The 14,402-nt window shown below is 36.2% G+C and overlaps 1 protein-coding gene across 1 annotated transcript in view; it reads left to right on the forward strand.

Moving 5' to 3' along the window:
- ANKRD13C (ankyrin repeat domain 13C) overlaps window positions 1-14,402 on the forward strand; it is a 94,989-nt gene that overhangs the window by 76,505 nt on the left and 4,082 nt on the right. Inside the window, exons 10-12 of the mRNA XM_049617017.1 lie at window positions 3,536-3,615; window positions 5,312-5,410; window positions 10,719-10,819. Of these exons, the coding sequence (XP_049472974.1) occupies window positions 3,536-3,615; window positions 5,312-5,410; window positions 10,719-10,819 (280 nt within the window). The remainder of the gene's footprint in view (window positions 1-3,535; window positions 3,616-5,311; window positions 5,411-10,718; window positions 10,820-14,402) is intronic.

Consider the following 14,402-nt stretch of genomic DNA (forward strand, 5'->3'; position numbering starts at 1 on the left):
TTGCCACATACCACAGCTTTGTGTGTAGTGTCCTACTTCATGTATTAAATTGGTATTGATTACTTTTTTCTTCTGTAAAAATCTGAGTTTGTGTGGTTTCTCTGCTCTGTGGGTTAATCTCAGATCTACTCTTTTTTTGTCTTATTTCTTTGCTATTCTTAGATGTGACTCTCATCCACATGGTTTAAGATTATTTATTATGTATTTAGTATTGCAGCTAGCAGGAATAGTAGTAATTCCTAATAATAGTTTGGAATAGTTTGGAAGGAGAGGACTTGCCTGTTTTGTTTGAGGACCCAATCAGAAGTTGCACACATCACTCTGCTCACATCCCATTGGTTAGAACTTAGTAACATGGTAACACTTGGCTAGGATGGCTAGAAAAATAAGTCTTTAATCTAGTAAGTCATATGTGTAGTGAAAAATTTGAATGGGAGTTTTGTTTGTTTATATATTTAATTTATGTATGTATGTATTTATTTATTTTACAATAAAGAATGGGAGAATAGACACTAGGTAGACAACTAGTGGTCTCTAATGTCTCATTGGTTGGATACATATCTGATGATGCTTCTGTTATCATTTAAACACTGGTAACTCTCACCCAAAATATACTTTGGACTGTGACTTTTCTCCTAATCACCAGATCTTTAGTGCTTTCCATCAACTCCATTTGGATAAACATAAGTATCTAAAATTTAGTATATTTAAATCTGATCAAACAATTTTGTTCCTCCTGCCTGTCTTCTCTGTCTTGAGTGATGGCACCATTATCACTACCATTACCCAAGCCAGCAACATGAAATTTGTCCTTAGACTTCTTTTAGCTTTCCTTACCCTTGTGTCTGATCAATACAAAATGTTGAAGATTTCTTGAATCTATTTTTCTCCTTCCATTTTGAAACAGCAGGCTGTTGTCATTTCTCATTTGGATTAGAGATAGCTTTGTAACTTACACACAGCTCCCAGAGTGCTCTGCCTGAAATAGATTGAACTTTGTAATGCCTGTGCTCAATAGCTAAAGTGTATAGAGTAATTACTACGTGTCAGGCACTGTTTTAAGTACTTTATATTTAACCAGCCTTTTTTATCCTCACAACAACCTTGTGAGGTTATATAGTTGACTAAACTGAGACAAAAGAGGTTGAATAATTTGTCCAAACTCAGTTGGTAATTGGTGAAGACAGGGTTTAATCAGTCTGGCTCCAAAATGTGTGTGTTTAAAAAAAAAAAAAAACACATTATATTGTTCAAAATATTTGTCTGTTGCTTCCTGAGAAAAATACAGATCTACTCAGTGCACAAAACCCTTGCAAACTACTTTTTCTCATTTCTGTCTTGCTCCCTTATCCCTGTTTCTTACTAGTTTCTCTTCACATACTCTACTCCCACTAAGTACACACACTACACTTGCAGTTTTCCAGTACACCGCATTTTTCTCACCATTGTGCTTTCCTCAGTCTCCTTCAACTGGTGATTTTGTGCTCCCTCTTTTCGACTCAACTGCTCAGGAACCATGATTGCTGGCACTTACCTTTGGCCACTCCAGTCTGAGTCAGAAACACCTCTGTGAGTTTATGTCCTCCTTTAGATCCCTAAATCATAGCCCCCATTATTCTGGATGATAACCTACTTTCTGTGTGTCTCTTGTAAGCTTTTCACAGATGGAAAAGCTTTCATACTGCCTATGTTCAGACACTGTTAGTTTCCTTTTTAACGACATCCTTTGATGCTATTCAGAGATCTCAATGACTTCTGACCAACAAAATGTATGGCCCCTTTTCAGGCTTCTTTCTCTTTAAAAGTCTTTGTATCATTGTATTTAACAGTCTTTTGGCCTCTCTGACAAGTTGATGCTCTGATTTTTCTTTTTTCTGTATTGATTAATATTTGGCTTCTTTCTGTCTCTCCCACCACCCCCAAAACCACCAATGCATGTTATTTTTAGGACTTAGTCATCAACCCTCTGTTTTCTCACATATATATATATATATATATATATATATATATATATATATATATTTTTTTTTTTTTTTTTTTTAATCTAGTCAGAGAATTCCCATATCTTTAACCCTGATTTCTTCCCTTTTCTTTTTGTAACTGCCCTCTAGAAACTTCCCTGGATATAACTGTTACTGTTATTTACTGAATACTTTATTCTGTTCTAGGCAGTATGCTCTTTCTATGTACATTAACTCCTTGAATTCTTAACTATAAGATAGGTGGTCATCTCCCATTTTGCAGGGGAGATAAATTGACATAAGAGAATGTAACTTGCCCAAATCTCTACAACTACCAGTGGAGCTGGGATTCCAACCCAGTTTGCTGTTTTCAAAATTCTTGATTTTAACAGCTCTAATATCCTACCTATTAACATCTAATGCTCATAATATCCAGAAAGAAAGGTACTTCTCTGAATGGGGCCCTCTCCCAGTGTCAACTCTTTTATCTTGTTATTTATATCAGTCTTTCATTGATTGCCCTTTGCTCCATGAGTTTGTCTTGGCAGTTTTCAATTTCTGAGGCCACTCCCTTAGTCCTTATTGCAAATCCATCCTGTGGTAATACAAATTGATATTTAACAAAGACAGCATGTAAGTTTTAAAAACTGATAATGATCTTTATCACTATTGTTACGCTCTCTTCTGAACTTCCCTTTTCAGTTCAAATACATCAACTACATTTTTTTTTTTTACCATTAATTCTTCTTGTCTAAAATATACTTTTTATTTTGTTTTCATTTAAATGAGCGTCCATCTCCTAGTCTCAATTTATTGTCCATAGAAGGTTGTTCTTTTTTCTGAACTTCAGTACTACTCAGTTTTTTGTAAGTTCATTTGGCCTTTAATCATGTAATATTTTGGGGCGCCTGGGTGGCGCAGTCGGTTAAGCGTCCGACTTCAGCCAGGTCACGATCTCGCGGTCCGTGAGTTCGAGCCCCGCGTCAGGCTCTGGGCTGATGGCTCGGAGCCTGGAGCCTGTTTCCGATTCTGTGTCTCCCTCTCTCTCTGCCCCTCCCCCGTTCATGCTCTGTCTCTCTCTGTCCCAAAAATAAATAAAAAAAAAAAACGTTGAAAAAAAAAATTAAAAAAAAAAAATCATGTAATATTTTATAATTCTGACTAACTGTTATGTCTGTATGTTTGTTTTTTTTTTTCTTTCCAACTCTGAATTGTAAATTCCTTGAAGTCAGGGTTAGTTTTTATATTTCTCTTTTGTTCCCGTGTTCAACATCTGGCATAATATCAGGAATATTTTAGATGATTAAAACATTGAATGAATGGATTTTATTACTTTGATACTTGTCTTATTTGAGATTTAGGAAAAAAAATAATCTTACTGATGGAGCTTAAATCACCATGGAACTATCTCAGAAGTACTTCCTAAAGCATTATATTGAAGAGATTTAAGTACGTTAGCAATTTAAATAGTTTATTTTATGTTTTTATTTTATATTTTTAAAAATAAGACATTTTTCTTTCCTCTCTCCCTCTCTTTGTCTCTACTTTCTTTGTTTCTTTTTATTTTTTGGCAGCCGGTTCGAAGACAGTCCCTTACCCCTCCTCCTCAGAACACTATTACATGGGAAGAATATATATCTGCTGAAAATGGAAAGTAAGTTTTTTTTATTTTATTTTGGAAAGTAAGGGTTGTTGTTGTTGTTTTATTTTCTTTTGGTTTTATTTTGTTCATTGGTTTTTAGAAAGAACAATTTGGAAAAACATGAATATCCAGGTGTAAAATTATCTTAGAAAGAATTACTATTATGGTTTTGTCTGAAGCAATTCTTTTTTCTTTTAAAAATACGATTAAGTGTGATCAGAATGGAATTGTTGTTTTTCATATTGCCTGATGCTCAAACACTGTTTCCTTTTGTCCCACATCTTTCTGATGCCATTCAAAGAAAATATAATGTGAGGAATTTCCCACTGCAGTTGCTTATTTGAGTGTTTCTATTATGTGTGAACTTTTATATTCTGTTACTGTGCTGAGACTTTACATGGTGGGAAAAGCCATGCACTGCTTTTCTACTTTTTACCTTTCTAAGCTCATCTCCTATCATTTATCTCTTTGTTTTAGCCTGTGCCAGACTTCTTCTCATCATCCTTACAAAAGACTTTGCTTAATGTTTTGTTACTGATCCTGGGGCACCTGGGTGGCTAAGTCAGTTGAGCACCCGACTTTGGCTCAGGTCATCATCTTGTGGTTCGCCAGTTCGAGTTCCACATTGGGCTCCCACTTCGGATCCTCTGTACCCTCTGCCTCTGCCCCTCCCCTGCCTGTGCCCACTTTCTCTCTTTCTCTCTCTCTCTCAAAAATAAAATGCACATTAAAGAAAATTATTTACAAAATGTTATATTACTGATCCTTACTAGAATACCAATTACATGGTTTGTATATAGTAGTTATTTATTGAATAAAAGGATGATGAGTGAATAAGTGATTTTATTTTTTTTTTAAAGTTTATTTTGAGAGAGAGAGAGAGCATGCAAGCTGGGGAGGGGCAGAGAGAGAAGGAGAGAGAGAATCTCAAGGAGGCCCTTTGCTGTCAGCTGCTGTCGGCATGGAGCCTGACTTGGGGATCTATCTCAGGAACCGTGAAATTGTGAACTAAGCTGAAATCAAGAGTCGGATGCTTAACTGCCACCCAGGTGCCCTAAAGTGGTTTATTTTAAATGAATAAGTAAAAAGATTTTTTTTTTCTGGCCAACTGTGTCAAAGAAGGTACAGTTGTTTATAGAAAATATTATTCCTTTGGTGGAGAAAATAAAATATTGCCTACTTCCACGATTAGGAAGAAGTTGTCATGACTATTTTTTTTTTTTCTATTTAGGGTTTTTTATTATACTTTTCTAACTTCTCCAAAATGTTTCCATCTTATAATAGTCTATAGTTAATATAAAATTCTTTATTTTTTTCTTCTTATTGGTCAGTGCTAAGAAGTGTACACAGTAAAAGAGATTCAATTGGATAAATGATTTTAGAGATATACAATATTTTTAAAGTTTATTTTTTCTAGTGATTTGATTTATTCCTAAAAATAGTGGTTATTGAAATTATATTCAATATGAAATTTGTTGAGTTTGATCATTTTTCTGAACTTTTCACTATGCTAGTTTCTTCTTTTTTTTTTTACCCTTGTCTCATTTCTTGTATATGTCTTAAGTCCTTTTAACATAATTTAAATTGATTTCTACACAGAGTAAGAAAAATTAAAATATTAATGATGTCCTTAGAAGATGACAGATTCTTTATAGAAAGATGATAACATGTAGAAAAGGTTTTCCTAATTTTTTTTCCCCCATTTTAGAGCTCCTCATCTGGGTAGAGAACTGGTGTGCAAAGAGAGTAAGAAAACGTTTAAAGCTACAATAGCCATGAGCCAGGAATTTCCCTTGGGAATTGAGTCGTAAGTGTGTTACAAACTATAAACGTTTATGAAAGAAACTGTGAAACCCTAAAGATTGTAATGATATTTGCATCTGAATGTTGCATTTGATGCCTTTGAAATGAAAAAGCAAATAGCCATTGCTTTGATACTATGTCACCCTTATATACATTTTCTGGTTCACAAATTATTAACATTTTTACTACTTTAACCAGATACATTTTCAAATTGTTTTTAAATTATAAAAGTAGCAAATGAATATATGTTTATTGTAAAAAATCGAATAGCATGGAAGTTTATAGAATAAAAAATAACAGTTTACTTCTACTTCACTAATAGTTAATGGGTGAATAACTAGAGTATTTTTGTCTAGATTTTTCTGCGTGTTTTGCATTCTTTATAAGCTTGAGGGATAGTTTACATTTTGTTCTGTGAGTTTTGCTTTTTAATTTATTTTTTCTTTTTTTCTTGTTAAAAAATTTTTTTAATGTTTATTTAGTTTTGAAAGAGAGAGAGAGAGAGACTGAGTGTGAGGGAGGGAGGCACAGAGAGAGAGGGAGACACAGAATCAGAAGCAGGCTCCAGGCTCTGAGCTGTCAGCACAGAGCCCAACGTGGGGTTTGAATTCATGAAGTGTGAGATCATGACCTGAGCCAAAGTCAGACACTTAACCGATTGAGCCACCCAGGCGCCCCAGTTTTGTTTGTTTGTTTGTTTATTTTATTTAAATCTTGTATTTATTTTTGAGAGAGAGAGAGAGACAGAGTGCAAGCAGGGGAGGAACAGAGAGAGGGAGACAGAATCAGAAGCAGGCTCCAGGTTCTGAGCTGTCAGCACAGAGCCCAACACAGGGCTTAAACCCATGATCCATGAGATCATGACCTGGGCCAAAGTCGGAGGCTTAACAGACTGAGCTTCCCAGGCACCTCTTGTTTTTTCTTTTAAAAATGAGTGTACAGGGGCGCCTGGGTGGCGCAGTCGGTTAAGCGTCCGACTTCAGCCAGGTCACGATCTTGCGGTCCGTGAGTTCGAGCCCCGCGTCAGGCTCTGGGCTGATGGCTCGGAGCCTGGAGCCTGTTTCCGATTCTGTGTTTCCCTCTCTCTCTGCCCCTCCCCCGTTCATGCTCTGTCTCTCTCTGTCCCCCAAAAAAAAAAGTTGAAAAAAAAATTAAAAAAAATAAAAATGAGTGTATAGTAGGCAAGTTTAGAAGGGGGAAGGAACTAAGAAGGAAAAAAAAAAATAGCCTGGGGCTTCAATTCATTCCTTACTACAAAGCTGTAATCATCAAGACAGTATGGTATTGGCACAAAAACGGACACACAGACCAATGGAATAGAATAGAGAACCCAGAATTGGACCCACAAATGTATGGCCAACTAATCTTTGACAAAGCAGGAAGGAGTGTCCAATGGAAAAAAAGATGGTCTCTTTAGCAAATGATGCTGGGAGAATTGGACAGCAACACACAGAAGATTGAAACTGGACCACTTTCTTATATCATATACAAAAGTAAACTCAAAATGGATGAAAGACCTAAATGTGAGACAGGAAATCATCAACACCCTAGAGGAGAAAACGGACTAACAGCCTCTGACCTCAGCTGTAGCAGTTTCTTGCTTGACATGTCTCCAAAGGCAAGGGAAATAAAAGCAAAAATGAACTATTGGGACCTCATCAAGTTAAAAAGCTTCTGCACAGCAAAGGAAAGAATCAACACAACTGAAAGGCAACCAACAGAATGGGAGAAGGTATTTGTAAATGACATATCAGATAAAGGGTTAGTATCAGAACCTACCAGTCTCAACACCTGGAAAACAAATAATCCAGTGAAGAAATGGGCAGAAGACATGAATAGACACTTTTCCAAAGAAGATACCCAGATGGCTAACAGACACATGAAAAGATGCTCAACATCCTGCATCATCAGGGAAATACAAATCACAACCACTTTGAGATCCATCTCACACCAGTCAGAGTGGCTAAAATTAACGACTCGGGAAACAACAGATGTTGGCGAGGATGTGGAGAAACGGGAACCCTCTTGCACTGTTGGTAGGAATGCAAACTGGTGCAGCCACTCTGGAAAACAACGTGGAGATTCCTCAAAAAATTAAAAATAGAATTACCCTATGACCCAGCAATAGCAGTACTAGAATTTATCCAGAGGATACAGGAGTGCTGATTCATAGGGGCACCCTAATGTTTATAGCAGCGCTATCAACAATAGCCAAATAATTTGAAAGAGCCAGATGTCCATAAACTGATGAATGGGTAAAGAAGATGTGGTATATGTACACATACATATCTATACACACACACACACACACACACACACACACACACACACACAATGGATCACTACTCGGTGGTGAAAAAGAATGAAATCTTGCCATTTACAACAATGTGGATGAAACTAGAGCGTATTATACTAAGTGAAATAAGGCAGTCAGAAAAAGATATATGTTTTCACTCATATGTGGAATTTGAGAAACTTAACAGAAGACCATAGGGGAAGGGAAGGAAAAATAAGTTACAAACGAAGAGGGAGGCAAACCATAAGAGGCTCTTAAATACAGAGAACAAACTGAGGGTTCATGGGGGTAGGGGGTTGGGGGAACGGGGAAAGTGGGAGATGGGCATTAAGGAGGGCACTTATTGCGATGAACACTGGGTATTGTATGCAAGTGATGAATCATGGGAATCTACTCCCAAAGCCAGGAGCACACTGTATACACTGTATGTTAGCTAACTTGACAATGAATTATATTAAATAAATAATAAATAAAAATGAGTGTATCTCAGTATTTGCACAATAATTACATTTTTATGTCTTTTTCTTCTTTCCTTGGTATTTTGCAGTATTGATGTACTATCCTTTATTTTATTGTACCCCTGCTGATAAACATTTTGATTGTAGTTTTTCACCACTGTAAACAATACTGCAATGAACATCTTGACTATGTCCTTTCAAACCTGTACTTATCAGATGCTCATTTTAAAAAAAATCAGTTTGGAGAGATGGGTGGAATGGGAGAGGTGGGTCGATAGAGCTGACTGACAACTATAGCTTTAGCCTCCTCTCTAAAGTAAGGGGTAAGTTGAAGCCACAGGCTATTTTTTCCTTCTTACTTCCTTCCCCTTCTAAACTGGCCTAGTATATTAAAAAATAATTCTCATAGAAGAAAGAAAGAGTCATATTTTTTTACCAAGGATATACATGCCTCATACTCCTCAATAACCCAAATATAGAAAAATAGAATGAGCTATGTATAGCCCTCAATCTATAGATCAGAGAGGGAGATTGATAGTTCCCAGATGTGGCAAGGGCATTAGCCATGCATACAAATCTGCATAATTCATCCTGTCTTGGATCCAGTTGACCCATAAAACTGGATACACCAGTTTGATGTTCTAATAAGGAAGAAAATGTGGCTAATTGTAATATGCTATCAATTTTAGGAGTTATCCCAATTTCACTGTTAATATGTGAAAAAAACCAGGTACATTAGTATTTATAAAATGTGGTCATTATAACCATTCCTTCTGAAAAAAAGAAACATAGCATATAAAAGCCAGACAAAAAATTCATTCTAGAATATAACATAGGTCAAAGAACAGAAGAAAATTCCTTGTAAATGCTATAGAAAAACGTAAAAGGTACCTGGGTGGCTCAGTTGGTTGAGCGACCGACTTCGGCTCAGGTCATGATCTCACAGTTTGTGAGTTTGAGCCCTACATCGGGCTCTGTGCTGACAGCTCGGAGCCTGGAGCCTGCTTCTGATTCTATGTCTCCCTCACTCTCTGCCCCTCCCCCACTCATGCTCTGTCTCTCTCTGTCTCAGAAATAAATAAACATAAAAGAAATTAAAAAGAAAAACGTAAAAGGAATGTGAAATTAGTGAAATGGATCATTCTAAGATGAGATGATAATAGAATGAAATAAAAAGACTATAAAGCTAAGGAAATAAATTAAGCACTAATAAAAGTGTTGCAAAATAAATACATTAGAAACAACAGTGAACACAATAGATGTGGCTGGAAAATAAAATTCGATAGTTCATAATGAATTTATGAAAAGAGATTAAAGGAATTGGAGAAGTAGCGTTTATGGAGGATAAAGAGGGTTCAACATAAGGATTATTGGTGATCCACTTATATAGAGAGCCTCCAAAATGTAAACAAAATAATATTCAAAATAGGATAAAAGACGTTTTTTCTGTAAGGAAACCCTGAGTTTGTAACATAATATTATGTTCTTATGAGAAAAATCAGTAATGATTGTAACAATAATTATCCCAATTAGACTATTGGACTTCAGTTGTTGACAAATCCAAAAAAGAGGTTAAAAACCTGGCTTTACATTTTTTCACATCTCTGGCATTTCGGAGACAAAGAAAGTGTGATCAGGTAGTGTATCTGGCTAAGATGTCATTTACATATCAAGGCAGTTGAAGAAAACACAGAAGAATTCAGGAAATATAGCAGCCATGGGTCCACTTTGAAAGAAAAACACTATTACTAGGGGCCCCTGGGTGGCTCAGTCAGTTGGTTAAGCATCCGACTTCAGCTCAGGTCATGATTTCACCATTTGTGAGTTCAAGCCCCACATTGGGCTCTGTGTTGACAGCTCAGAGCCTGGAGCCTCGTTTGGATTTTGTGTGTCTCTCTCTCTGCCTCTCCCCCACGCACACTCTGTTTGTCTCTCAAAAATAAAAATAAACATTAAACAAATTTTTAAAAAGGAAAACACTACTACTTAAAAATGAAATCCATCCAACCAAAAGATGAAAGGAGAAGTTCTGGTTAATGACTAGTGTAATACTGAATCCTGGGAGACATCATGAAATTGTAATTCAGAGGGAAAGAAGCATAAGCTGAAATTTTATGCCAGCTAGATTGCCCTCTAGCAAAACAGAACACTCATTTATGAAATCTGCAAGAAATCAAGGAATACTAAGCACATAAGAGCCCATCACACATAAAGAATTGACAGTGAAATACAGCCACTCAAACAGTGAGGCTAAGAACAAAACTCAGGAAAGTGTAGACTTCAGAAAGAACATGGACGTAAGCCTTGAGTTCATTTAAGTATAGATCTAAAGTCAAACAAGTGTGGAAGTTGTGGCTTCACATTCAAATGTAAAAGTTGTGAACTTTGACAGTAAAAAGAATAATAAAGAGTCATGAGGATGAAGGAGGTGACATTTCCTCATCCTTAACATGTAGAAGTTAATACTGTCTGAGTTTGATGCATATAGTTATAAAACAACATAAGGACACAAATCAATTTGAAAAATGATAACATTTTTTTCTCCTTCCATTTTTCAGATTATTGAATGTTTTGGAAGTAATAGCTCCCTTCAAGCACTTTAACAAGCTTAGAGAATTTGTTCAGATGAAGCTTCCTCCAGGCTTTCCTGTAAAACTAGGTAAGAGAAAAATTTACATTTCCTAATAGGTAATTTCATTGCCTATTAGAAACATGGAACTGTTTACTAACATTTAATAAGAAATGTGCTTTTGAAGGAAAATGATTTCCTAGTTGCTTATGTTTTTATAGTTTTTCTGTGATTATACGGATTGAGATTCATGTTTTCAACTATATAAAGTGCCCAATGCATTTCTAATTCTACTGGATTTAACTTACATATAAGGGATATGCGAGTATTTTGTACAGTGGGGTGTGGGTAAACTTACAATGCACTGTGATAATGTTTTTAACGTGGAAATAGGGAGACTGGATTTTAGCCCTAAGTTTTAGCAGACTCTTGAGTTTCTGAACAGTGGGGATGTTTCTGGGATCAGCAGTCGGTATTCATGGGTAAAGTAATCCTCATTTTTCAGTGTTAATGTTTAAACTTAATTTCATCTTAAGCATGATCTTTAAAAATAGTAAACTCCCATTTGTGCATATTTAACTACTCAAGTATATCAGAAAACTGGGAACAAGACACTATTAAAAGTTTCTTTAGGAGTTTAGACTTATATTTAGCATTAAGCTTCAGGAGAACCTTTCATAGCACCCATTTTATGTTTGGATGGCATTAATATGCCAGCAGATATTTAATCAGTGCTTGCTATGTGCCAGATGCTTTTCTAGGGGTTAGAGACAGCAAAGTCTCTCTTAGTGTTTGCATTCCAGTGGGAGAGAAAAATAATATATAATAAATATAACCTTTATATAATCCCTCAGATATATTTTATTTTTTTATTCAACATTACTGAAACCACATTTCACAATAATTAGGCCAAAATGCTTTTCTCTCAGAAATAATGCTTTAATTCCTAAAAATTAAACATAACCTTCTCAACTTTCCCAACCTGGAAGTAAGCATTTTGAGGGTTAAAATGGATTTTAAAGTATGTTTTCACAATGTCATTATGATTCCCTTTGTGATGAAAAATCACTGGGAACCCAGTATCTACTTGAAGAAACCAGTGATAAGACCTTAGGCAGAAATGATTTGAAAATTAAAGTGATCAAGAGATGTGTGTTTGAGCTGTGGCTGTGGGTAGGGATCATTATGTGAGCATTTCTGCTTAAAATCCCACTGTAATTTTCTATAGCCAGAAAATAGTTGAAGCAATGGACTCCCTTGTAGGTGCTGTATTTAAAGAGGCACAGTGACAAACTAAAGTAGTGGGCAGGGATTGAATATATGACAGTTTCAAACTATCCCTGCATTCACATCTATTTAAGTCCCAAACCCCAAATGCCCACAATACAATATAGACTTGTATGCAAAAGAAAAATCTGATTGTGTGAAAAGGAAAAAAGAGTCTGCAATACTTCTTTGCAGGCATTTCTCTGTTTAGAACCACATTCTTAACAAGGAATTGACAATCTTTTGCTTGTATACTTAAAGTTTTCAGGAATTTGTTTACCTTTCTCTCTTTTGTCTTTTTGTCCCTCTTTTGCATTAATCCTATAAAACTCTGGTCCTGGGTCTGGGTCCACCATTTCTGTTTCTGTGTTCAGTCTAAAAAATACAATTGAGGGGGAAAATTATGAAAAATTTAGAAACTGTTGTTAAGACAATTGTACGTTTTCAAAATCAGCCAAAGCTTTAAATCTCTTTTTATTCTCCTTCCATTTTGCTCAAAGGCCAAATTTGAACCTCTTTCCACCAGTTCCATTCTTCTTCCACTATTTCCTCCCACAGTCTGAGCAGATGATTTTTGCTTCCTTTGTTCCAAAAAAAGACAATCACGGGGGCACCTGGGTGGCTCAGTCCATTGAGCATCCAACTCTTGATTTCGATTCACGTCATGATCCCAGGATTGTGAGATCGAGCCCCACATCAGGCTCCACACTGAGCATGGAGCCTACTTAAGATTCTCTCTCCCTCTGCCCCTCTCCCCGACTCGCATTCTCTCTCTTTGTCTCTAAAATAATAATAATAATAATAAAAAGAAGCTTGCTTCAAAAAAAGATGATCTGAAACAATACCTCCTTATTACCCACCACTCCCCATACAGACTTTTTTTTTGCGGCAAGTCCCATCTTTTCCTTTATCTTTCCTGTCTCAGTGGAAGTGGTGCCTCTCTTTTTAGCTTGAATAATCTCTCCATTTGTACTATGGATCTGTTTTCCTCCCATCTCTTTTAAAAAGCTTGCTCTGTCAATCCCCCCTATTTCTCTTTTATATTCAGACTCTCTTCTTTACTGCTTTTTCTCTCTCAGCTGTTAGACTTTGTTCAGATCTATCTCCTTTTAAGATTCAACCAACTGGGGCGCCTGGGTGGCATAATAGGTTAGGCATCGGACTTCAGCTCAGGTCGTGATCTCACAGTTTGTGAGTTCGAGTCCCACGTCGGGTGAGCACTTTGAGCCCACCTTCAGGCTCCGTGCTTGGGATTCTTTCTCTCTCTCTGCCCCTTGCTCATTTGTGCCATTTCTCTCTCTCAAAAATAAATTAATAACAGAAAAGAGAAAAGAAAAGAAAAAAAAATTTCAACCAACTAAGTAAAATATAAAACAAACCCCTGAACTCTGTCATACCCGGCACTGGCCTTTAATCTTTGCTTTTCATAGCCAGGCTACTTGAAAGTCTACTTTTTATCTCCATGGTTACTTTCTACTTATAGTTATATTGTAAATGGGAGAAGGTGAAGGGACATAAAGGGAGGCGAAGTTTTTCTACTTGACTTGAACTGCTAAAGTGATGACACCAGGAGACTATGATAAGTTAGTTATATATAATCAGTACCTGGCTGAAGAAGCCATATACAAAGAGAAGAATCACCTCAGTCTTTTTCTTCATCTTCACATGAATGTTCTTGCTGTATGTCTTCACACTTTCCCATGTTGTAAGGACACTTGCCATATTGGATTCGGGACCCCTCTAATGACTTTTAACTTGATTACTTCTGCAAATTGTAGACCTTGTCTCTAAAAATGGTCACATTCTGAGATAGTAGGAGTTAGGACTGGAACACAGATTTTTGGAGGGGAAAGAATTCAATGCACAGCAATAGCCAAAGCAATTTTGAAAAGAATAAAGTATGAGTAATTAGTCTACTCAATTTCAATATTTATTATATAGCTATAGTAACCAATACTGTGTTGTATTGGCTGAGGGATAAATACATAAATCAACTTAATAGAACAAAGAATCCAGAGATAGACCTTCATAAATATGCACAGCTGATTTTTTATAAAGATGCAATAGCAGTTCAATGGAGGAAAGCTACCCTTCTCAACAAATGATGCAGGAGCAATTGGACATCCAAAGGAAAAACGGAAACCTCCACCTGAGTCCTGTAGTTATATAAAAATTAACTGAAAATGGACCAGAGATTGAATTAAAATGTAAAATGTAAAACTGTAAAACTGTAAAACTTCTGGGAAATAAAGAGAAAACATCTTACAGATATAGGTTTAAACAAAGAGTTCTTAGACTTCGTACCACAAGTATGAGCCATAGAAAGAAAAATCAATGAATTGGACTTTATCAAAAGTAAAGCCTGTTTACTCTGTGAAATACCCAGTTAAAAGAAAGAAAACACAAG

This window comes from Panthera uncia, assembly GCF_023721935.1.
Source record: "Panthera uncia isolate 11264 chromosome C1 unlocalized genomic scaffold, Puncia_PCG_1.0 HiC_scaffold_4, whole genome shotgun sequence".
In the NCBI taxonomy this organism is placed as follows: Eukaryota; Metazoa; Chordata; class Mammalia; order Carnivora; family Felidae; genus Panthera; species Panthera uncia.